Raw genomic sequence first — 23,455 nt, forward strand, 5'->3', positions numbered from 1 at the left:
AGACTTATTTTTTGACTTTGTTAAATTTGGTACCCACTTGCATATATAATATGACTTTGATAGTTATGTTTTGTTGTTCTATTGTATAAGGGTCATCTTGATGCCTTACATGTAAAAACTGTAGAGGCTGTCTTTTTGAAAAAGATAGAACAGTGTTGGAGTTTTTGGTTGAATTTCTTCATAAATAGGCTAACTAGATTGGCAAAAACAATGTGTAAAATAAGCTCTTTTGAAATTCAGTTACTTTATGCTAGGCCTTCTATAATGATCAAAAGTCAATATTGTATAAAGCAATTACTTTTATGCAATATTGGTTAAAATTATGATTGTTTCTCCTGACATTACTTTTTGCTATGTTCGTCATGCAAAGTGAGCAAAAATTTCTTTTGGAACTTGCTTTATGTATAATTATGTTTCAAGTTATTAACAAAGCAAACATGTGATGAGAATGATTTTGAGGAGAAGGTTGGCGCTTGGCTATGAGAGATGGAGGGAGGTAAATTTGCTGCATAGAAATATAACAGAAGTTATAGAGAATTTCCAAATAAGGTATTTCATAGGAAATAATTTTAATTAATGTATATTAGAATCACAATTTTGTTAATTTTGTAACTTGGGTTTCCGTTGTTCTGTTTCGTTCTGGTGTGATTATGGTTTCTAAACAATAATTTTGTCAATAATGTGTCACTTTGTTTGATTGTATATTTATATTAGTTGGATTACTAATGGAAGGTCATGGAGAAATTAATACCTTTTATTTTTTTTCTTTCTAGGATCTTACAAATATGGAGGAAAGTCTTATAAATATCCAAATTACTTTCCTTGAATGCCAAATAAGCACAATAAGTCATTCAGTTTGAAGGTAAGTTTACTTTGTTGGGATTTAAAATTTGAGGGAATGACATGTTTTATGAAATAGGCATAAACTCTGGTCATGTTGGTGTTAACTGCTCCATTGTTATGGTGTTTCAGGACAATGCTCTTTAAGATCTGAAGATGGTATAGTGATTGGATGGGTTTTGATTGATATTACATGGAAGTTTCTGCAGGTTTACTCTCATTATCATGTAATGAAGGTAATATACAATTATCTTCTCATTAAAATTTAATTTATACTCTTTATGTTGTGTTAGTGATTCCTATTCAGCTATTTCGATCATTTGAGCTTGGTGATGCCCTCTCGATTCTTTGTTTTGTATTTCATATTCAAGCCTCAATCTCTAATTCAATTATCTTTTTCAAGTTTGGAGTTTTAGTTTTTATGGGGTTGAAAGGCTTTAACTTTCATTTTATTTGACTTCTCTTGATGTGTCCCATGTCTATAATTTTGGGTCCAAGTTGATTGTATGAACTATGGAAGTCTCTGGCGATATACGTGTATGTTACTTGAAAAGCTTTTACTTTCATTTTATTTGATTTCTCTTGGTGTATCCCATGTCTATAATTTTGGGTCCGACACAATTGAATTGGCGCCATCTTCTTCTTTGAAGTGACGCTATTTTTTTCGTTGTAGGAATTGGTGGAATAAGACCACAAGAGTAAAGTAGAAATGGAAAAATACATGGCTCTGGTCACGATCCTACAATCTCTTAATGACACATTACGTGTAAGTAGATTTTTTTTATATTTGTAGAAATTAAGCCTAAATGTCTATTCATTCTTAATTTTGTAGGATCCTGCAAAGATCCTACAATCTCTTCTAACACATTACCTGTAAGTAGATTTTTTATATATATATTTGTAGAAATTAAGCCTAAATGTCTATTCATTCTTAATTTTGTCCTATTGTTTCATGTTTCTTTCTGTTTAGAAAAACAATAAACTTGGGTGAAGGAAATAGCTAGCTTGATCTACTATCTAAGCAGGTTGTTATGCTTGCGTAATAGGTATTATATGTACTTGGGTGAGGAAAACAATTAGCCATGACTGCTTACAATCTATTGCTTCTGTATTAGTGCAATATTGACTCACTTTTGCTCCCTTTTTGATCTGCTTTGGTTTTTTTTTTATTTCAGGTTTCTTTCATTTACTTCTTTTTTGCCTGTAATGCAATTGAAGTGGAAAACAAATGAGAAAGCAGTTGGTAATAACCTCCATGAAGAAAAATGCAGGGGAATTGGGTCTGATGGAGAAGTTTTTCACGTTCTTGAGAGAATTAGATGTTCCTTTGGAGCAGAATCAACAGCTCAAACACTATGTCATGACGGTATTTGTTATGGTGAGTTTTCTACTCAGTTGCACAAAAACTGAGGATCACAAACCCCATATGTGATTAATTGAAGGTATTGTATTTGTTTTAGTAGACACAAAACTACATTGCGTTTCACTGTACTTATCTTATTGACAATGACCCACGAGGCTACTCACATTGAGAGATTTTTCTTCCTATTCTAAGCAAGCAATATTGGGACTCTTTTATAATACACAAAGATAATGACGATAATGATTCCTTGACGGATTTTTCTTCCTGTCATTGCACGTTATATATATACACTTTTGCATCCATACAATTTCATGCTCCACATTTCAGTAGTTCATATTGAACGTACTTAATTCAACGGGGACCAAAGGGCTGAGAATTTTGAGATACATGTCAACTAAATATGCCGCAATGACTATTGGATGGCTGTGTCCAAGCTCGAGCTGGCCATATCATTCAAACATCAGCTAAATAGGAATAAATGACTGAGAAAATATCATAAAGAGAAAGCTCTAAATAGACATTCTATTTATTTGACACCTAGACTCTTCATATTTTGTTAAAAGTCCACGTGGACTCCTAAAATTTCTCTATTCCTTTTACAAGCTTTAAGAGGCTTTGAAAGCAATTATTTCAAAACATCTAAGAAATTAATAACAAAATAAAAGGTAGCAATTGTAACAATCACTATATTTACACAATGGTAAATGTGTTTAAATAGTAATCAATGTTTGCTAAATAAAAATATATTTCATTCATTATATTTGATCAATGGTTATGGAATTTGATAAAACAACAACTAAATAATTTAATAATAATTTAAACACATTTACCAATATTACATAGGTGAAATATATAATACATGACATATAAAATACACTGCAAAGTATCATCATTTGATTACTTTTACAAATAATAATCTTATCCAGTAATTGTTTTATCATATAAAAAATATATTTTTTTCATTCAATCTAATGACATATTTAAGTAATGATAATTTATATAATTATTGTGATATCGAAATATAAATATGCGTATTATAAAATTTTAAAGGTATATATTTCTAATCTCATTTTAAAAAAAATAGATTAATAGTTTTGGTATAAACACTATTAACATTTAACTTTTACGTAAAATTGAATCAATATTTACCTTTTTATATAACAATAAAAATGTAAAATATAATAAAATTCAGAAAAATCAAGAGAGATATAATAAAGGGCCATAACTTTTGGTCAACTAAAAATGACAATGAAATGTGATTAAAAAATCAAAAACAGAAAGAAAAAAGGAAAGAAGACAATAAAAGAATGTAGAAGAACATTAACAGAAATACTGACAAGAACAAAGCTCAAGAAAATCTCGGTTGATTTACTATTCACTGAACAAGGAAGTTGACATTGTAATGGTTCAAAAAAAATATATTCGAGAAAATATGGAGTTAAAATAAAAATGTACAAGGTGCAACAGAGAAGTGGGGATGTATAAACTAAAAAAAAGTTGCTTCATCATTAAAATAAATACATTTAAAATTCTAAATATCATGTGGTTTAAAAAATTAGTTTTTTATTTAAAAACATAAGTATTACAATAAGAAAATATCACATCAATTTAGATAGTAACGAAATTTTTTTAATGAAACACAACGTCTAAAAAAATATCAATCAAACAAAAAAACACAAACCCGCGCATCGCGCGGGATTCCGACTAGTTAATTAGTCAAAGAAATGAAATTGCAGAAAAAACAAAACAAAAACCATTAAAAAACCCATAATAATTGATAGTTATTGACTTATTCGTAAAGGTGGGCTACCATGCTTTCTCTCTCTGCCCTTTATTATCATCACCTTCTCTGAATTCCAGGGGTTTGGGATCTTTAAGCATTTTGTGCCATTTTTTACTCAATTGGTTGCAGTTCATGGCCGCTCCCTGAATTTCTTTCTCGACCCATTATCTGGAACATCTCCAATTTCTCGATGGAGGTAACAAATTGCTTTCATTTCGTTTTCGTTTCTCTCTTTTGGGTTGATTTCGTGGGTATTTTGTGTTAATAGGATGATTGAGATGGATTTCTCATATGGGTTTTGTATACAGGTTCTTAATTTTGTTTTCAAGTTAATTATTTTTTTGTTACAACATATCAGTCGTTTGTTTTGATGCTAATATTGTTGTTATAAAGGGAATTTTACACCATAAAAGAATCTGTCTCGCTATTGTGTTTATGGTTTTTAACTGAAATAGATTGCTGCATTATCTTTCGAAGCCAACAAGATTTATCATAAAATTATGAAGGAAAGTAGAGGGTGCTAATTTGCCTATGTGAAGGTGTACATAATTGAACATTGGGAAGATGGTTTAGTCTGATGACGGCGTTAAAGTATATATAAACCCTTTTGCATATATGGTATCATTTAACGTATGCGCTAGCAATAGAGATGCTACTAATTGACATGCATGGATTCTTGTCGTCCACCATGTAATTGGTATTAACTATTAAGGATTTCATTGAGCTGTGCATTGCAAAATTTCGCAAGATTGAACTGCTTTTGCTAGCTATCTAGAAACCGTAGAATAAAAGTTATGTGAAGAATGAGAGGGATGTTGCATAGCCTTAACGGCTTTGTTGGGTATCAATTCAGCTGTCAATCTAAGACATCAACTTGTCTTGACTTGAAGAGAATGTAATAAGCTCTTCTCATTAGCTCAATTGTGCTGCATCTATACATTTCAAATTGAGCCATTGCTATTTTCTCTTCACTTCGTTAAATTTCGGTAGATGCACTAGTTTTGATTTTGTGAGGGTTTTTTTGTCTTATAGGTTCCAGAGAACGAGTCAAAGAATCCTGATTGTCACATCACATCGGCTGCGGCTTTTGTGGATGGAGGAATTCAGGAGGCCTGTGATGATGCTTGTAGCATATGCCTTGAGGAATTCTGTGAAAGTGATCCTTCAACGGTAAAAAATTCTGTGCATTCCTCTCTCTTTATCCCATAAACCTTTTAACTTTTCTTATACAAAAGAAACTTCAATTCTATTATGTCACTTATCTGCAGGTGACCAGTTGCAAACATGAATTTCACCTCCAATGCATCCTTGAATGGTATTATGCATAATTTGTTACCATTGGGTTTCCGTTTCTGTTTTCCCCCCTATTGCAGTTAACACTCCCAAAGTTCCTAGTCATCACACAAATATTTTATTTTCTGCAGCTCCTTTCTTTACCCTTTTTAGTTAATATTGGTTTCTTTATTTATCTCTCTACTTTGACAAATGGTGAACTAAATAATGATGGAAGAAGAAACACTGGTAAAAAAGAAGCATATACAGATGCAGACCAATAATTACTCCAAAGCCTGCAGCATCATGACTTAGAAAGGGCTCCAAAAAAGTCATGACTTAGAGAAGTGAACATAGATCTTGCAAGCCATCCATTCTTGAATTCTTAAACAAATCTCTCTTCCTATCAAGATCCAGAGCTTGCAGTTTGCGTATAAAAATTAGATATTGCCACATACAAAAGCAGATAGAGCCAAAATTTTCAGGGCTTGAATTCCTGGAAATAGTCTCTCCACATATTAGTAGGGGTAAAGTCTGCATACATCCTACTTGTTCCCGACCTGCCCACTGCGGGTGCCTTGTGCACAAGAGTTATTTTTAAACTGATTTAAGATTTATATTGAAGGGCGTGTAATTCCGAGATCCTAGTTGCTGGTTGCTGACTGAAAAGACCACTAACCTGGACAGTGCTGGGCCTGTTGGCAAGATTGTCTATATCAGCATCTGCCACCTGATTCTGAATTCAAATCCCCTTACCCCCTCCCTTTGCACAATATGGTCTTATCTATGAAAGAAATGACTGGACATTGAAAAGTATGTCTATATTGAATAATGATTTGGTTAAATAGGTGCCAGAGAAGCTCCCAATGTCCCATGTGTTGGCAATCAATTAGTCTGAAGGATCCCAACAGGTTGGTTAGATATCTCTATTATGAATTTGTGATTTTTCTTCTATTTACTTCCTCGTAGTTATCTGTGTCTATGTCATGGCAGTCAAGAGTTGCTTGAGGCGGTAGAACGAGAGAGGAACTTTAGGGCTGCTCCACCAAGAAACAGAACTATATTCCATCACCCTACTCTCGGTGATTTTGAATTGCAGGCATGTCTGTTGCCATCCGTACTTTTATTATTTTTAGTTATTTTTAGTCACACACATTATGATCTGTGCTTATTGAGACGTAATTTCTTGTACTATGATGCAGTTGCCAGTGGGCACAAATGATTCTGAACTTGAAGAGCGGATAATGCAGCACTTGGCTGCTGCTGCTGCAATGGGACGGGCTCACCACATTGGCAGGAGGGATGGCCAGAGGAGTAGGTCATCTGCCCATGGTCGTCAACACTTCTTGGTTTTTTCTGCTCACCCCAGCACACTACCTTCTGAGTCTGTTTCTTCCTCTCTGACTCAACTAGGAGAGGGAAGTGAGTCTGCTGCAATCTCTGCAGCTAGTCCATCTTCGCCACTTATATCTCATGGAGATGAACCATCTCAGCAGATTCCACAACGCGCTTCAGTTCGAGCCATTCCAAGTTCTTTAATATCTGGATCTAACAGCAGTCAATCAAATCAACGAGGAACTTTAAACAGTCTTCATGATCTTCATCTGTAATTGACTTGCCTTTATTTCTATTTTGATGTATTAATCCAATTTTATGCGCTGTGCAAGCAGCTAAGTGTTTTAAGATTTCATCATTTGTTTGTAGAAGCGGTCATAGTCGATCCGCACCACCAAATCAAGATAGAGCAGGACCATCAGAACTTCAATCCTTCTCAGAGACCCTGAAATCTAGATTTAGTGCAGTATCAATGAGGTATAAAGTTGCAAGCTTTCTTCCCTTATTATTGTGATTACTTCCAAATGGTTGCTAACGTGTTATAGATGCTTAATTATTTTTAGATACAAAGAGTCCTTTTCAAGGAGTACGAGAGGGTGGAAGGAAAGGCTATTTTCTCGCAACAATTCTATGTCAGAGCTTGGTTCTGAAGTGCAGAGGGAATTGAATGCTGGAATTGCCAGTGTATCCCGAATGATGGAGGGCCTTGAAACCAGGGAAAATACTAGTATCACCAATGACACATCTGAATCGACTCGTTTGGGCGATAGTTCAGGTTTGGAGCACATCAACCGGGACAATGGTGAGACTCCTTGCCCTTTGGATGAAGGCAAGGCAGCGGCTTCTGGTGCTACAAGTTCGTCGTCTAGTTGTTGAATATTGCGTCAGTAATTGCATTTATGCTCGGCATTTCATCTTTGAAGGTCAGTATATTACATTAGATGCAGTTCACTTATAAATTTGGCATGTATTCCGTACGCATGGTTCAGGTGAATAGGGAGAAGGGATTATGCCGCCTTTCCGTCACCGGTCACCCCAACCATATGTTCACATATATTGCATGGCACAATGATTGCACTGGATCACAACCGGTAAATTTAAATCTACAGCCAACGATCGTTGGTTTTATGTTATGTCTGGCACACGGGCAGTCTTACGGGTTCTATCACCTCAAGCTTCTTGTTTCCACAGATAGACTGTTATGTAGGGAAAGAACACAAACTCTCTGAGCGATATAGGTGGCTTGATCAGCTTACTCTTGGATTGATGTTGTTTAAACTTTCAGGTTGTGACTTGTGAGTCATTTCCCCAAAAATGAAATGCTGAGGAGAAGATGCTTCTTGCAGTTATGGGACAGGAACCAAATAAGGGGAAGAAGCTTCGAGGGAAAATCTTGTGTCCGGACATTCACAAATGGGTGTGTGTGTATGGAAACTTGGCGCATATTAAGTTTTATTTGATATGATGTGGTGATCTGTTCATATTATCTTAATCGTTGAGGATGAATTGAGGACGTAACGGGCCGTGCAAACGTATTTTATTTACACCAATACAGAAAACAAAGCCCGCAATTGAGGCCCAATGAACAATGGTACATCTTTCATAGCAAGGCTTAAGGCCCAAATTCCCAAAGCCGATTGCTGTTGAATCTGACGGTGACCGGCAATCGGCCAGTTGGCAAGACGTCCGCGATTTAATTTTAGCCTTGACGTTACTTTCACGCGCGCTTCAAAAATAAAAAGGAAAATGCTGATTTGTAGGACACCGACACCCTTCCCTCCAACTCCAAGCCAAGCGGTTTGTGCTCTTGCTGCTGCGCTTGAGTTTAGGGCTGAAAAAAAAAAAAGGGATTTTGTGACGTGTTTATAAAATATTTATATTTTTGAATTTTAATTTGGATTGAATTTTTAATATATTTAATTGATTAAATCTGAATTGATTTAAATTAAGATAAATAAATTGATAATAATCTATTTTAAATTAGGGTTTGAATAAGTAAATTGGATAAAATTTCTTTATTTGAACAATTGAACCCGAGCCTAATTTTAAAGCGGATAAAAATTTTATGTTGTGATCTAAATTGAGGACATAACTTATGTTGAGATTTGATTTAATTCGGGGTGAAACAAATTTAGTCATGCGGACCATCCCTACTTCAGCTTAACAAAGAGAGAGAGAGAGTAGTAGGAAGTCTGTCTATTGACAGCGATAATTTACGCGTGGCCCCCACAACCAGCCTGGCTCGAACTTCCCACTCCAACCATGTGTTGCTCTGAGCTTTACTTACCAAGTTCTCTCCGCGTGTTCCCTTTTTGTCTTCCCCGACTCCGAGCAATCACTACCTAACCAAACCCACTGGTTCTCTGCTCTTCGAGCCACCATGGATTGTCACATTTATGGTGTCTCTAGACTTGTCCTCTTTTCTCTCATTCTCTTCCTTTCTCTCTCCTCCACCACCACCACCACCACCGTCACCGCCATTGCCGGGAAATCAAGCTCTTCTACTACAGGTACCGGCCAAATCAACTCTAACTCGGTCCTTGTGGCGCTACTTGACTCGCACTATACTGAGTTGGCTGAACTCGTTGAGAAGGCTCTGCTTCTTCAAACTCTTGAAGAAGCTGTTGGGAAGCACAATATTACCATTTTTGCCCCCAGAAATGAAGCCCTGGAGCGACAGCTTGACCCGGAATTTAAGCGGTTCTTGCTCGAGCCAGGTAATCTAAAGTCTCTCCAGACTCTCTTGATGTTTCACATTATCCCCAAACGAATCGGGTCTCATGAATGGCCCGCGAAGAAATCCGGGTCAGTGAAGCACACCACTCTCTGGAACGATAATCTTCACTTGACGACGACTAAGGGATCGGAGAAGAAATTGGTTGATTCAGCAGAAATGGTTCGGCCCGACGACGTGATCCGACCCGACGGTGTCATCCACGGAATCGAACGACTGTTGATTCCGCAGTCTGTACAGCAAGACTTCAATCGGAGGAGGAATTTGAGGTCCATATCCGCCGTGCTTCCGGAGGGTGCGCCTGAGGTGGATCCTAGAACCCACCGTTTGAAGAAACCGGCAGCTCCTGTACCGGTCGGGTCGCCACCTGTTCTTCCGATTTACGATGCGATTGCACCGGGTCCTTCCCTAGCTCCCGCACCAGCTCCGGGTCCCGGCGGCCCCCATCATCACTTCGACGGTGAGAGCCAGGTCAAGGATTTCATCCAAACACTGCTACATTATGGTGGCTACAATGAAATGGCCGATATTCTGGTTAACCTAACCTCGCTAGCCACCGAAATGGGGAAATTAGTTTCCGAAGGATACGTGATAACGGTTCTGGCACCAAACGATGAGGCCATGGCAAAACTAACCGTAGATCAACTGAGCGAACCGGGGGCAGTGGAGCAAATTATATACTACCACATAATTCCGGAGTACCAGACCGAAGAGAGTATGTACAATGCGGTTCGGAGATTCGGAAAGGTCCGGTACGATACGCTGCGGTTACCGCACAAAGTGGAGGCCAAAGAGGCTGACGGGTCAGTCAAGTTTGGGGCGGGAGATGGGGCGGCCTATTTGTTCGACCCAGATATATACACGGATGGGCGGATTTCGGTTCAGGGGGTTGATGGGGTTTTGTTCCCGGAAGAGGTGAAGAAGGAGTCGACGGAGAAGAAACCGGTCACTGCTGTGAAGAAGGTTGTTGCCAAACCCAGAAGAGGTATGTTTTTAATTATTTTTCGTTAATTTATGGTGACAATTGCTTAGTATTATCTTTGATGCTTGCAATTTGATTTGTTTTGGGTTGATTATTGTTGTCGGTGGGCACATGAAAATGAAATCAAGGACCAGCCAGTCTGTACTTTTTGAGTTTTTAGGTCTTTTTGATGAGTTTGTGTAGATGGTGTGCACATTAATTTTGTGGTAAAACGATTACTTGGTGTGGCCATTGACTCTTTTAGCAAACTTCCTACTCAAATCAATAAATATTTGTCAAAAATATTGTCCGAGTTTTTTATCGGTTGACTGTGGATACATTGGGTCTTCACGGCTTTGTTTTAAGCCCCGAAAAGGCCTTCATTAATTGAGAGAAAATCACATCACTTGGCGTTCTCCAAACGTCCAAGCGATGTGAGGTTATATGTCTATCAATTGTTGTGTTGATATGGTTGTTTTGCATAAAGTTCTCTTATATGGAGGAAATGGTGCCAAATGCACTCAGGTTTCTTTCTTTCTATGCATTTCTTCTGATTCCCCTGATGAGAAAGCTTAATGGGATTGTATCAGTCAATTTCCCCCCTTTTGAGTTGGGTTCCTTGCTTTTGCTTTGAAATGGTGTTTTATTCTTTAGTAATAGTAAAGATGAAAATGACCATGCTTTTCACGGACTTGAAGCCTGAAGGGCAAGAAAAGATGAGTATATCTGGCATACAAGTCCTTGAATGCCAATGCCACCGACGAATCGGTGTGGCCCAAACAATAATGAAGGGTTTTTGATCAATCATCCATGTCTGCCCAGCTGTGAATCAAATTCTAAAGCCCCACCACCATCATCGGATACCAACAACAGCTTGCCTATTATTAATTATTATACCTAATTAATCACATATGCTGAAATAGTGGAATGATTCTCTTTCTCATTGGGTTTTATTTTATTTGTTGACCTGAAACTTTTTATATGGTATATGGTTGGTGTAGATTTTTTTTAAAATCAAGATTTGATTCAACTTGGACCTCTTGAAGGGTTGTTTTGATGATGTTTTGACTTGAAGTTTAATGCTTAATCTAATGCACATGGTTGCAGGGAAGTTGCTGGAAGTAGCATGTAGAGTGTTTGGAGCTTTTGGACAGTTCAATTCATGTCAATAAAAAAAATACACTAGCAAAAATCACAAAGAGGAGAAAGTTATATAGGGTTTGTAATTTTGTTTTCATTTCAGTTGTAGTAGGAAGGGCTTCTGTGTAATAAAACTGAAGGCAACTTCCCCTGTTTTGCATGATCTTCATGGTTATTTTGTTATAAATACTGTAATTACATGTGATTTTTTTCCCTGTTTATCCATTTTTAGTTTTCACTTTTTGGTGTTATCTTTGTATTGTGTCTTGTGTGATTAGACAATACTGGTGAACAAGACAAGACATCTCGGTAGTTGCTGTTTCATGGTTGGTTGGTGTTCTTTTGTCTTCATGTAATTGTGTGGTAAGAAAATTAGAAAACGAAGAAAACCATTATGGTCAATTGGTGGTAATATTCAAAGAACAACTAATTAATTCAGTGTGCTAAGTTGGAATTTGGCTATTAACAAAGGTTAAGTATGCACTAAACATGAATCTTGAAATATAAAATGATTTGTCAAAGGCTACTCCTCCAACTTTATGCTATTTTTCTATAAAAAGTAATTACCTAACAACACCCAAACCACTAGTTGAAGTGGTAAGACCTGGACAGTTACACTGACAGGTCCAAGGTTCGAGCGCCGCAAAGGGCCACTGGGGTCTTACATGGTCTTTAATTCCAGGGCCCGTGGGATTAGTCGAGGTGCGCGTAAGCTGGCCCGGACACCCACGTTAATCAAAAAAAAAAAAAAAAAAAAAAAAAAAAAAAAAAAAAAAAAAAGATCTGTTACCGAAGAACACCCAAATCACTAAGTGGTAAAGATCTATTGATCAAGGTTCGAATCCCCATTTAAAAAAAATAAAAATTACTAAACAAATCCAGGGCCAGCAGCTAGATCACCCCATGGGATGAACCGTGCAATTTGACAATCTAAAATTTGCATCTAACGGTGCAAAACCAAACCTTATTCCATGGAGAAACTAGTCAAAACACCACAAATAAAGCCATGTATAGATAAAGGAATGAAATCTATGACATGCTACCTCAAAAATTACATTGATTTATACAGTTCTGCACGACACGTTTGAGGGAAAAAAAATCAATGAACTAAACAAGATCATTATAGAAACTGCATATAAATTTACTTGAGATTTACACTCGCCAGGAAAACTGTCATAAGCAACTTACAACCACACTATTCACAACAGGATGGAACTCGAACTTCGAAAGCTACGGATTTAGGGTATGAAAATCATGTCTTCAAACTCCAACTGCAACTTCACGAGGCATGATATCAGGATTTGCTAGAGTCAAAACTTCTCCTTCATTTTGAGCAGGATTTGTTTCAGATAATGAGCCTATTGAATCCTTGAATTCAGAAAGGCTGACATTTTGATTAGGATTCTGCTCACCATTCTCATTGCATGCTTGCTGGTCTTGTTTTTCTGCTTCCCTCATCTTTGGTTTTGGCTTGACAGGCTTTCCTTCAGTTTTAGCACCCGTGGTTTCTTCAGATTGTAGCTTAGGATGGGACCTCCTAACTGGCTTCTTCGAAGTAATGGTATCTTTGTTACTGTCTGTTTGATTCGCCATTGTGTCATTGCCCTGCTTTTGGTTCAGACGTGGGCTAAGACAAGATGCACCATTTTCCAATGACTTCTTAACTGCATCAACAGCATTCTTATGCCTCCCGAGCTTTGGAGATATTGGACGAGTAGTTGGTATCTTTAGCAATTCGTCAACACAAGATTAGATGCTGTCAGTACATAAAGTTCCCAGAAGAAAACAAATTCATGTCTATGAATCTGTGAGCAAGGAAGATGATCAAGGTAGCAATATAATGCATGCATGTATCTCCACATGTATGTTTGTACCTACATATGCATACATGTTCTTATAACCATGCTGAGTTAAGAGAATCATCAAAAAGGCTACCAGGGCAGGTGACAAATATTGCATACGCGGGGGAATGTGCATTCGACTACAAACTATTCAACTAACTGTACTGCTGGTTGCGGAACCATCTTGCATGGAATCATATTCTAACATCAAATAAATGTCCCCAAATAAAAGGGAAAAAAGTGAATCACCTTCTTTAGTTCGGGTTTTGGAGGAGGTTCCTTATAGAAACTCGGCATCTTTGTAGCTTTAAATGTCAAGCTTTTCCTCCATTTCCTAATTTCTTCTTCCTGGTTCTCCTGCAAAATACAAATATTTAAAAGACAAGATGAGAGCTAAGATAAGATTTAAAATAGGAAGGTCATGCAACTATATATATATAGATCAAAGAAAGGATCAAAATACCTTAGATTTTGCCTGCAAGTCACTTTCTTCTATTTCCTTAGCCTGGATCTTCTGTTCTAGCTTTGAAAAGAACTGCAGGAGAAATGCCATCATACAGTTATAATATGTTACTTTTAAACTGAAACTATCAACAAGGTACTAACGGAACTGAAGATGCATTCACAACCTCCTTCCGTTTTTCAGCACGTTCATCCAACCTGAAGGAAAATCCAGAACCACTTCTCCGTCCACTAGGAGTAACACCTCTGTTACACATAAAATTATAGATATAGGATAGAAATATCCAACAAAGAAATAAAGAAGTAGTACGTGCAAATAATTACGAGTTAGTAGAGTGTGTATCATCATCCTCTTTGCTCGGTAACATGGTTGACACAGGATTCGAGTTTTGATCATCTAGCCTGCAATTATGGAAGATTCAACAGAATTATGACTCAACAGCATTGTTATCTCCTTTTTCTTTTTCTTGTTTTCTTTGTAAGGGAGGGGATGTTTTCTTAACGGAGGTTTACTATATATCTTTCACATATATTTTAAGTGAACTTTCTTTGGATAAGTCTAACAACCCAAAAATACTAATACAACTCTACAGAAGGTGGATTCATGGAAGCTATGACTTACTGAGCAGGTTCTGATGGAGGACGAGTAGCGGCCTCATTCACGGTACTTGGCTTGCCAGACTGACAATGCACAAGGAAAGGATATGTGAATAAACATTTCTATAATATAGAGAAAACGAAAAGCAGAGTCTGAAACCAAAAACTTTACCACTGCCTGCAAATTGCCAGGCAAAGAAGCCCGCTTTAAAGAAATTCCACTGGTATTTGTACTTGCTTGCTTTGAGCTCACTCCAGTGGATGTACGCCTGCTTGACATGGAAGTGACTGATCCATTAGACACAGAATCCTTGGCTTTTGTCCCATTTTCTCGGACATGTTTAACATTACTTTTGACTGGGTGTGTCTCAATGCTCTTCCTCATGCTGTCAACAAGAGCACCTCTTGATGGAAATGAAAGACTCTGAGAAAGTACTGCCCTTTGGCTCCGAGGAAAATGAGTTGTGCCTTTCAAATTAGGTATATCCTTTCCTCCTTTACCATTCTTTGAGATAGCAACAATGCGAGTTTCAAGTTCCTAAACATACATATAACAGAGAATTGGAGAAAACAAAGCATGGTTGTATTTAGTAAATGTTATTAATTGCAATCACGGATCCCGAATTGAAGTACATAGAATGCATGGTACGTAGTACCTTCAAGGGTTTTAAAAGTCTACTTTCTGATTTCTTGGCAGCTGCTTCAGTAGGCACACGGGAAGAGACAGGAGCTTCAGATTTTGCAATTTGCTCAGAAGTTTCCTCGGCATTCAAATCCCTTTCACCATGGGAAGCACTTTGCTCTTCTATCTTAGATTCTTGGGCAGATCCTTCCGCAGGTGCTTTCTTAGTGATAACAATCTTACCTTCCAGTGCCAACCCGTTCTCGGACTTCATCCTCTGTAAAAACCCACAGCAGAGAGCTGCAAAGTTTTAATTACAAAAGCAGTGTAAATAACTATTGATATATTCAAGTCTTTCTCTAAATTAATAAATAAATTTGAGATATTAATCAAAGTAAAGCCAGTCCTAATTTCCCCATACACTCTTCATTTTATTTACGACACTCTTTTACAAAAAAAGTTACTTATTCTATGATATAGAAGATCAAGATTTGTGCTATAAGCTGCCACTAGATCAATGACAAAAAAGAGTATAAAGAATTGAAACTCTCATAATGATGTCTTATGCTGCGTTCTTTACTAAACTTGTTCCTTCTTTGCTTGGCAAGCTCATCAGACACATCTCAAGATCTCAATTCAAACACATATTCTACCAATCCATTTCACCTACTAAGCTAATTAAAATCCAAGGCAAAATTGATATGAAAAAACCACAGAAGCTGGAATTTTATAGATGCAACAAAGTTGAGCGCTTGAAAACAAATTTAACTTTCAAGTACTAGAGAAAAACTTTCTTTCATGAAACCAAATGATATTCAAAGCCTGAGAAGATGTCCGATCGAGGGGATAAGGATACCATGCAGTGACCAGAAGAACTTAAATCACAGCGGGCAGTTGCAATAGGTGAAATTCAAAGCAGAAACATGAGCTCAAATTGCAATTCGGACCTCAATAAGTTATATAAATCCAGGTTTCTTCTCTCTTTCTTCCCTAATACTGTTTGAGCAATTAGAAATGGCATAGAGAAGAAGAGCACCACCAATACTCATCAGAGATCCAAACAATTTAGGTTTTGAACTGCTAAGCATTTGATTGTTCATAAAATGTACAACTCGCCTTAACTAATTCATATAATAAGCATCACACTAAGCCATTACCCCGCCAAGCAAAACCTAAATTTAGCAATTAGACTCAGAAATCGAACAGATTTCAAACTGATCACCGCCAATCAACATAAGAAGACAGACAGAAAGAGCAAAATCATCGAGAATTAGCACGACTTCGACGCCAATATCGACATAAATCCACGAAACACAACTCTCCATGGAAACAAAGCGTACCTTGGACAGTGAGGACTGAAGTAACGAATGATAGATCGTTGAGCCTGGACAGCACTGAGCCTAATGCGAGGTAATCGGAAGTGACAAAATTTGAATCCGAAAGCCACACAAGGCTTTACAGCAGAGAGAGCAATTTTTCCTCTGCTTCTCTGTGAACTTTTGCAAGACACTAGGACGAGCTTATCAATGAAGAAAATGGACTGGAAAAATGTATAAAATGACGTAACTGCCACTGACCAATCACTTGTTACAGCAGTTGGCTGACATGGTAAATTTGACCGCACAAACTCTTCGTGTAAGCGGAATGTACTCAGTTCAAGTTTTATTAATGTTTTTGTGATTGCTTGTTTGCTTTAGTGTGCGCAAATGTCATACTGTTTTATCTTTCTTGCAGGGCCTCGGCCAAGATCTCAACTGATGCGGGATTTTTCATGTGACTCGAGATTCATCAGTTAGTTTTCCATTTGAGAGTTGGATCGGTTTCATGGTAGGGGTTTAGGATTTAAAAAATAAAAACGGTAGGTAAGGGCAAAACGGTCAAAAGAGAAATGAAGCAATGATTGAGGAAGCACAGAAAGAACTGTTTGAGAACGTGGGGATTGTGCATTGGGTCCCACGTCCCGAACAGGTCACAGGTGGTTGTGTCCCTCTCAAAGGCTGACATGGCGAGACCAAGCAACATGATTGGTCTCACGTTATGGCCAACCTTGACAATGAGAATCGTACCCCACAACGCCACAACCACCGTCGCGCGTGAGCTGTCACAACGTGAAGGATTATTGAAACGTTGTTGCTTTGTTATCTCAGATAATCGGATCCGTTGGATCAGATTCCACGTTTTAGGGACCCATCGAATCGTTGTTTCTAAGATTTTGCGGGTGGTACGTTGTATTCATCGCTAACAAACGCCGTCTTCACAACACGCGCCTATTATTGTCATGTGAAGAGCCCATTACATGTTATGGATTGGGCTATTGAGCTAACGCACAAAAATTTCTCTATTGCTTTTAATGGAAATTGAATATTAGGGGTGAAAATGGTCGATATTTTTCCATTTTTTGTCATTAATTTGATGGATTGATCAGTCGGTTGGTTATTGTCGATTTTTTTTTGTCAATCATTTAAAAATAATATAAATTTGTTTGACCAAAAATTGATTGTTCGATAGGTTAATTGAACGGTTTGGTTTTGTTAATAAATTTTTATAACCTTACTCATGACCTTTCTGAATCCATACGATTTGGGAGATTCACATTCACTAGTAGGCTATCACATAAAATTATTAGATGAAACTCTATTTAGTCCTTATCAAGAAGCCCTTAGTTAGGTAAGCAATTAGTGCCTTATCTAGCATCTAACCGACAGAACCCCACTGAGATATACATCATAGACTCATAACTTTATTGTCTCATTATGTACTTGGTGAGAAACCTAACAGCTCTAGTTCATCATTCTGGATTAGGGTAGAACCCTATCAATCAAACCATAGATTCCTTGCTTTTATAAAGACCCAGAATTGCTGAAAAAGAAATGAAATCTGACAGTATAACCTTCTTTTCTCTTCAAGCTTGTGCTGTATCAATCAAGTTTAATTAAATTTGGGCTGGACTGCCTACCCAGTAAGGCTGATGTTAGTGGGGACAGCTTCAGATATAAGTAACTGATGATGGTCCATTCAAGACTGTAATTTTATAATTCTCTCAAGTCTCAAGGAATGAACATGTTACATGTGATTTCACAGTGATGCAGTAGTTCATTTCTTATGACACTAAAATGGAAAGTGTGACGCTTTTGCTGGAAGAGCAATACATATTACAAAGTACAAATTATTAGAATACAGTAACTTGGAACCCCTTTTATTCATACCAAATGATGATAGACAATTTGAGCACCCATGACTTGGCGGTAGAGCCCAGCGTCCACGATAAACGGGTAATCTCAACCCAGGTTGCTTCAGTTATATCTGGAAAACAGAGGGAAAAAAGTAAATTAGCCTGAGTTATTGAATGATAACTGATTCTATTCCACAAGCCATTGTTTTTTAGATAGGGTTTAAAATGGAGGTAAGAAATTGGAGGGACGAAGCATTTTCTAAGTCCGAAAACATGTGAAAGTTTATTCAAGGGAGAACAATCGAAAAGACCCTTAAATTTTGATCGCTGGGTCGATTAAGCCCCTAAACTTCGTTTTGAGTCAAACATGCCCCTGAACTATGATGAATGATGTCCGTTATCCCTTTTCACATTTTCCATCCAAATACGTTGATTTGGCAAGATTTTTCCATTAAATGCCTTACATGTTGCCGACATGGATGTCACGTGTCTTGCAAAAATGGTTCATTTCAGCCCATGTACTTTGATAAAATGGGTCAAATAAGCGAATTTGGATGGAAAATGTGACGAATGAGTAACAAACATCATTCATCATAGTTCAAGGGACTATTTCACCCAAAATGAAATTTAAGGATTTAATCGATCCAATCATCAAAGTTCAGGTCAATTCAATTCTTTTCACTTCAATCAAAATAAAGTAGAAACAAACTAGGGATCAATAAGCTAATGGGCCCATTGGGCTCTACTTGGGCCTTAGTATTGACTCTTCCTAAATTATCCGAAGCCGACCCGTTAAACTGGGATGCCCTTGTGCTGACTGCTCGTCCGTCTTCTCGCGACTCAGGAGTCCAGTCCCTGTTCATCGATTTCTCTGGTCGCTGGAGTGGTGGCCTTCGCATTCTGGAAGTGGCAGCGACCGAGGTACTTGCGAATCGACTGTAAATTGAAACCCTAAACTATAAACAGCAGGCACTTGCTTGGGATACAATATTGCTTTCCCTTTTCTCTTCCATATTCTTACCCCCCACAGTCTTTGTTTCCATGATTAAATGGTGTGCTAATGATTCTCAATCATTCCTCTATTTTTTTGAATGAATTTCTGTATATTATAATGCATTATGTCGTAATATGATATTATGATTGTTCTCTCGAATATTGTTACTGTAATACTGCCATTTCTTTTATCAAGATCTTTGTGAACTATTTGTATACCCTTCTGTGTTTGTGTAATGTTGTGATAATTTATCTTTGCATGCATCTCAGCTGGAAATTTATTGATTGAATAGCTTTCAAAAGTCATGGCGGGTTGGCAAAGAAATTTGCAGACCATAGTTCGTCAATTTGGGAAAAGAGTGGCACATAATTACCCTTCATCAGCTAATTTTTCGGCCTCTCGGTTGGAATCCTCTCTTGCACCTGGTTAGTGTATCTAAAATCATCTTTTTTGAAAGGCTATATCTATTTGCTTTAATGTTTAATAAGATAAAACAAGTTATTTGTATGTTGAGAATCACAATGTAGAAATGGAGCTTGTTTTTCTGTCACGTTTTCCTTGACAATCAACCGATGGTTTTGGTCGTTTTATATAGCTATGTCCAATATTGATAATTGACTTGAGTTTTTGGGCTGAATAACCTTTATTTTTGTAGGAGAGTTGCCTTTCTTACAACGACTCTGGAAATTACCGGACACAAATGTCTCAAGGCCTTTCTATCGTTATTTGCAAGAGTCGGTAATAAAACTGTTATTTGCCTTATTCTTTTTCCCACAACGTTTTCGTGAAGGTAGAAATATTCCATTTTGCACAACTCGCATATCATCCATTATGGTTAAATGGTAGCAGATTGATCGTATGACATATATAATTTAAACAGGTGGCTGTTGAAACAAATTTCACTGCAGCATATCTTGATTGACGTGTAAATGACCAGAATTTGAAGTAGATTTCGAACAATTTTTTGGGTATGCCCTATAGGGCAATCTGAAAAAAAGGGAATGGAACTCTGGAAAAATGCTACGAAAAGGTCGTGTCTATATATGCATATTGGTCTTGGAAGTCTCATAATGTCAGGGAGCTCAGAGCTGTATGATTTTATTCCTATGCTCGTTATATGAGATAGTTCTTCTTGATACTATGCAACTGTATACGGGTGTATTTTTTTCATGATGCTAGTCTTTGTACATGAGGACAGCACGATTTAGAGATTTCTGATACAAGTGTGTTTGCCTTTCATTCCAATTGACTTATTCTTATTGCATTAGCTTATTGAAACTATGCCTTCAATTACTTTTTTTCAAGATGTAGATTTAAATGTAATGCATACCCTTTTGTTTCTTCTATCACAGTTTGATTATTATTCATGGCTTCAGGGTATATCCAGTTCAAGGAAGTTGCTAGCAGGAGCCTCAGATGAAAAGCCCATTGCATCTCCATTAACGCCTACTTTGGCATTGAGTAGTGGCAAATCAGAAAACCAGAAGGCAGCCTCTAAACCTGCAAAAGTTCAAGCAGTGTTAAAGGACATAAAACAGGTATAGAATTATCTTTTCAAGGAAACTAGAACTATTCTGGAGCATTTCAATTTCGATCCTATTATTATAACATGAGGGGAGTTGGTAGATAGAATTTTTCTTGTATTTCCAGTACTTTGAATGCAATTTCTTTTTTCACACCCTTTGTTGAATAGCTGACTTTCCAAGCACCTAGATTATTTTCCCCGTTCATATATGGTTTAATCAACTTCGATTCTATGCTTTTTGCGCACCTCTGTTGAATAGCCCACTTTATTGTTTCAGAGTCCTAAGAAGGTCAACTTGGTTGCTGCATTAGTTCGTGGCATGCGTGTTGAAGATGCACTGTTGCAGTTGCAAGTGACAGTGAAGCGAGCTTCAAAAACTGTCTACCAGGTTCTATTTTTACTCTAATGTTGTTAGGGTCATGGAATACTAGAGGATTATGATAGGATTCACTAATATATCAAACATAGTTTTGGTGGCCTGAAGGTAAGTTGATTCTTTAAATTGGCATTGAAATAAAAGTTTCCAGAGACTCCAAACATTGCATGTTTGAGTCCTGGGCAAGCCTTCGAAATCAGACCTATCCTGGCTTTATTGAACTGCTATAACTATCTCCTAATTGGTTAGGAAAATGTTCAATATGTAGTGTTTAGATAAATTGATCTGTACGCTTCTGCAAGATATATTGTGAGCGGATTATATTTATCAGATTGATTTTTAGCATTTTGGTTACTGCTGCCAGTCTGCCACTATAGCATATTCCCTAAGCATGCTCTTATTTAATTTGCATTTAAAAGCATTTGATCTTGTTCCCACAGCATCAAGGTTGATCATGCAAGATACCGTGTTTTGTAAAACAACCGAATTTTATTCATTCTAATGAAAGGCATTGTCGTGCAGGTCATTCACTCTGCCCGTGCAAATGCAACCCACAACCATGGACTGGATCCAGACCGTCTTCTTGTTGGTAAATGCTTCAATGCTATTCATCTCATGCTTGCTTTCGTCCTTGAGCTCTACTTATTCCGCATTCTCTCACTCTGCAGCGGAGGCATTTGTTGGGAAGGGATATTTTAAGAAGAGAATCTCCTATCATGCTAAAGGGAAATGTGGAATTAAAGTGAGACCCGAGTGCCGACTGACGGTGGTAGTAAGGGAGACCACCGCTGAAGAGGAAGCCGAGATCGCCAGGCTGAAAGTCAGCAACTTCAAAAAGCTCACCAAGAGAGAAAACCGGCTTGTTCCTCATAAGCTTATTGAAACAACTCCTATCTGGAACCGGAAAAGCAGAACTGCTCATCGCGAGGCTGCTAAGATGGCTGCATGAGTTGGGCTGTATCGGGCCGTTTCTTGCTAGTATTGGGCCCAAATTCGAACGGTGCTCTGTTGGAGATATATTTAATTGTTATATTGTTCTGTTTAAAACTAGTCAGGCCCAAGCCCAAACTCGAGTGACGGGCTACTGCAATTGCATGATTTTTTTTTTTTATTTATATAAGATCCAACACCTCTCAATAATAGAGATAACTCCTTTAAGTATAAAATCGTGCGGACCTTGTAGGCTCAAGGGAACAATACTTCTACAAATTATTTGGGTTGAATTTCCTTAAATAGCGATGAAGAACTAAATGAAAGACTGCATTTTCCCCTGTTTTTTCACAAGCATCTTTGTAGTTTTGCTGAAATTGTGTTGCTCTAGCTAGCTTTGTGTACTGGGGTTTATATATACCTATATACGTATATCAATTTTGTATCAAGATATATCCATTCGGATCAATGTATTTTGATTCTATATTTTCAACCTCTCTTCAATATTATCATTTATCAAGCTATAACCCCTACCAAAGCAAAGCATGGCCCAAATGGGCCAAAATGTGTGTGTATATCATCGTTAAATTCATATCAGTCCTAGCCTGGCCCAAATGTATATAACTATATAATATCAGGCGGAAAGGGCCGAGTCGCACTTCAGCTTATGACTTAAAAAAAAAAAAGTGTGATAAAATTTATTTTCTTAAGAGAAATGGTAATAAATAAAATAAACTTCATGGGTTATGAGTGGCGGACGGTGGATCGAATCTGAGAGTCCGGAGTCGTCGCCGTTTTCTCGCACAGTGATGTGATGTGCAGGCCGGGCGGGGATGTTATCATTTAACAAGTGGCGTGTTCCTATTGGCTATCCTGCTTTCATCATCATACTCTTGGTTCATTTTGACCAGGCCCCACCTAACCTTTTTTTTTATTTATATGTGACCAACTTTCCATTCTATTAATTTATTTATATCTGTAAAAGATTTCGATTATATTAATATAAAAAAAAGTATTGTGTTTAATGTATGACGATAAACGGATAAAGTGTCATATAATTTTTTTTTGATAAAAAAGTGTTTTATATTTAGCAAAAAAAACAGTTTGACTAATTCACCTGTTTGTGATTGGCTTAAGAGTTCATCAACATGAAGATTCGGTTTGATTGATGGAGCGATTATGCTAATTTTAAATTTTTTACCAAACAATCTAAATAGGCTATTTCATGCACTACAAAATTTAAAAAAAAACCTCCTAAAATAAAACTTATTTTTAAAGTTTCACTAGAGCCAAGTCTTTTTTCCTATTTTTCTCAAATATATATAAGTGCCGTCAATTTCAAAGCTTATTTGACCGCTTATATAATTTTTTTTTAGAACTTATAAGCTAATTTATTTTTCTCAAATATATATTCGGTAATCAAATGGAGTTGTAATATAATATTATCCAAGAAAATTATAATAGTGGTGATGTCACTTTAGGAGTGTTTACACTCACTTAATGACAGA

At 37.2% G+C, this 23,455-nt stretch overlaps 5 protein-coding genes across 21 annotated transcripts; 4 read left to right on the forward strand and 1 right to left on the reverse strand.

Annotated features, from left to right (window-relative positions):
* The first annotated feature begins 8 nt into the window (after positions 1–8).
* LOC120013574 lies at positions 9–2,454 on the forward strand. Of its 15 annotated transcripts, none has more exons than XR_005471452.1 (7): positions 11–549; positions 774–862; positions 973–1,076; positions 1,514–1,570; positions 1,673–1,713; positions 1,811–1,865; positions 2,016–2,454. XR_005471452.1 is itself a non-coding variant. In XM_038865421.1 (3 exons), the coding sequence occupies exons 1-3, from the start codon at positions 1,550–1,552 to the stop codon at positions 2,248–2,250; spliced, it is 333 nt and encodes a 110-aa protein (XP_038721349.1). In that variant the 5' UTR covers positions 1,083–1,549; the 3' UTR covers positions 2,251–2,454. The 15 variants fall into 15 exon arrangements, 1 of the variants encoding a protein (XP_038721349.1); XR_005471451.1 differs by having other exon boundaries at positions 12–549; positions 1,514–1,606; XR_005471448.1 differs by having other exon boundaries at positions 13–549; positions 1,514–1,606; positions 1,811–1,886.
* Positions 2,455–4,009: 1,555 nt separating this feature from the next.
* On the forward strand, positions 4,010–8,137 carry LOC120012172 (E3 ubiquitin-protein ligase RHF2A-like). Of its 2 annotated transcripts, none has more exons than XM_038863472.1 (9): positions 4,010–4,182; positions 5,019–5,156; positions 5,255–5,301; positions 6,107–6,169; positions 6,252–6,357; positions 6,461–6,864; positions 6,966–7,070; positions 7,157–7,516; positions 7,879–8,137. In XM_038863472.1, the coding sequence occupies exons 1-8, from the start codon at positions 4,177–4,179 to the stop codon at positions 7,467–7,469; spliced, it is 1,182 nt and encodes a 393-aa protein (XP_038719400.1). In that variant the 5' UTR covers positions 4,010–4,176; the 3' UTR covers positions 7,470–7,516; positions 7,879–8,137. The 2 variants fall into 2 exon arrangements, with proteins under 2 accessions (XP_038719400.1, XP_038719398.1); XM_038863470.1 differs by having other exon boundaries at positions 4,013–4,182; positions 6,963–7,070.
* Positions 8,138–8,830: 693 nt separating this feature from the next.
* LOC120012171 (fasciclin-like arabinogalactan protein 17) lies at positions 8,831–11,633 on the forward strand. Its single transcript, XM_038863469.1, has 2 exons — positions 8,831–10,312; positions 11,396–11,633. Exons 1-2 carry the CDS (start codon positions 8,974–8,976, stop codon positions 11,458–11,460), a joined length of 1,404 nt encoding a protein of 467 aa, XP_038719397.1. The 5' UTR covers positions 8,831–8,973; the 3' UTR covers positions 11,461–11,633.
* Positions 11,634–12,409: 776 nt separating this feature from the next.
* On the reverse strand, positions 12,410–16,468 carry LOC120013844 (protein WVD2-like 4). 2 transcript variants are annotated; one of them, XM_038865802.1, is made up of 9 exons: positions 16,291–16,468; positions 14,985–15,227; positions 14,501–14,866; positions 14,354–14,412; positions 14,056–14,133; positions 13,899–13,977; positions 13,733–13,804; positions 13,519–13,626; positions 12,410–13,153 (listed from the first exon to the last, which is right to left on the reverse strand). In XM_038865802.1, the coding sequence occupies exons 2-9, from the start codon at positions 15,222–15,224 to the stop codon at positions 12,689–12,691; spliced, it is 1,467 nt and encodes a 488-aa protein (XP_038721730.1). In that variant the 5' UTR covers positions 15,225–15,227; positions 16,291–16,468; the 3' UTR covers positions 12,410–12,688. The 2 variants fall into 2 exon arrangements, with proteins under 2 accessions (XP_038721730.1, XP_038721729.1); XM_038865801.1 differs by having other exon boundaries at positions 14,985–15,250; positions 16,291–16,467.
* Positions 16,469–18,925: 2,457 nt separating this feature from the next.
* On the forward strand, positions 18,926–22,242 carry LOC120013410 (50S ribosomal protein L22-like). Its single transcript, XM_038865201.1, has 7 exons — positions 18,926–19,043; positions 19,386–19,541; positions 19,772–19,854; positions 20,493–20,654; positions 20,919–21,029; positions 21,540–21,606; positions 21,686–22,242. The coding sequence occupies exons 2-7, from the start codon at positions 19,421–19,423 to the stop codon at positions 21,964–21,966; spliced, it is 825 nt and encodes a 274-aa protein (XP_038721129.1). The 5' UTR covers positions 18,926–19,043; positions 19,386–19,420; the 3' UTR covers positions 21,967–22,242.
* The last annotated feature ends 1,213 nt before the right edge of the window (positions 22,243–23,455 follow it).

This window comes from Tripterygium wilfordii, chromosome 13 (genome assembly GCF_013401445.1).
Source record: "Tripterygium wilfordii isolate XIE 37 chromosome 13, ASM1340144v1, whole genome shotgun sequence".
In the NCBI taxonomy this organism is placed as follows: Eukaryota; Viridiplantae; Streptophyta; class Magnoliopsida; order Celastrales; family Celastraceae; genus Tripterygium; species Tripterygium wilfordii.

What these genes read in the sequence shown, in the direction of transcription:
- LOC120013574 (XM_038865421.1), top strand. Translation starts at nt 1,550, where the DNA reads ATGGAAAAATACATGGCTCTGGTCACGATCCTACAATCTCTTAATGAC. An exon ending in CTCTTAATGACACATTACGT is followed by an intron (nt 1,607 to 1,672) that starts GTAAGTAGATTT and finishes TTAATTTTGTAG; the next exon opens with GATCCTGCAAAGATCCTACA. An exon ending in TCTCTTCTAACACATTACCT is followed by an intron (nt 1,714 to 2,015) that starts GTAAGTAGATTT and finishes TTTTTATTTCAG; the next exon opens with GTTTCTTTCATTTACTTCTT.
- LOC120012172 (XM_038863470.1), top strand. An exon ending in TCGGTGATTTTGAATTGCAG is followed by an intron (nt 6,358 to 6,460) that starts GCATGTCTGTTG and finishes ACTATGATGCAG; the next exon opens with TTGCCAGTGGGCACAAATGA. An exon ending in TTTAGTGCAGTATCAATGAG is followed by an intron (nt 7,071 to 7,156) that starts GTATAAAGTTGC and finishes AATTATTTTTAG; the next exon opens with ATACAAAGAGTCCTTTTCAA.
- LOC120012171 (XM_038863469.1), top strand. Translation starts at nt 8,974, where the DNA reads ATGGATTGTCACATTTATGGTGTCTCTAGACTTGTCCTCTTTTCTCTC. An exon ending in TGTTGCCAAACCCAGAAGAG is followed by an intron (nt 10,313 to 11,395) that starts GTATGTTTTTAA and finishes ACATGGTTGCAG; the next exon opens with GGAAGTTGCTGGAAGTAGCA.
- LOC120013844 (XM_038865802.1), bottom strand. Translation starts at nt 15,224, where the DNA reads ATGAAGTCCGAGAACGGGTTGGCACTGGAAGGTAAGATTGTTATCACT. An exon ending in GACTTTTAAAACCCTTGAAG is followed by an intron (nt 14,867 to 14,984) that starts GTACTACGTACC and finishes ATGTATGTTTAG; the next exon opens with GAACTTGAAACTCGCATTGT. An exon ending in GTGCTGAAAAACGGAAGGAG is followed by an intron (nt 13,805 to 13,898) that starts GTTGTGAATGCA and finishes TTTCTCCTGCAG; the next exon opens with TTCTTTTCAAAGCTAGAACA.
- LOC120013410 (XM_038865201.1), top strand. Translation starts at nt 19,421, where the DNA reads ATGGCGGGTTGGCAAAGAAATTTGCAGACCATAGTTCGTCAATTTGGG. An exon ending in GGAATCCTCTCTTGCACCTG is followed by an intron (nt 19,542 to 19,771) that starts GTTAGTGTATCT and finishes TTATTTTTGTAG; the next exon opens with GAGAGTTGCCTTTCTTACAA. An exon ending in TCCAGACCGTCTTCTTGTTG is followed by an intron (nt 21,607 to 21,685) that starts GTAAATGCTTCA and finishes CTCACTCTGCAG; the next exon opens with CGGAGGCATTTGTTGGGAAG.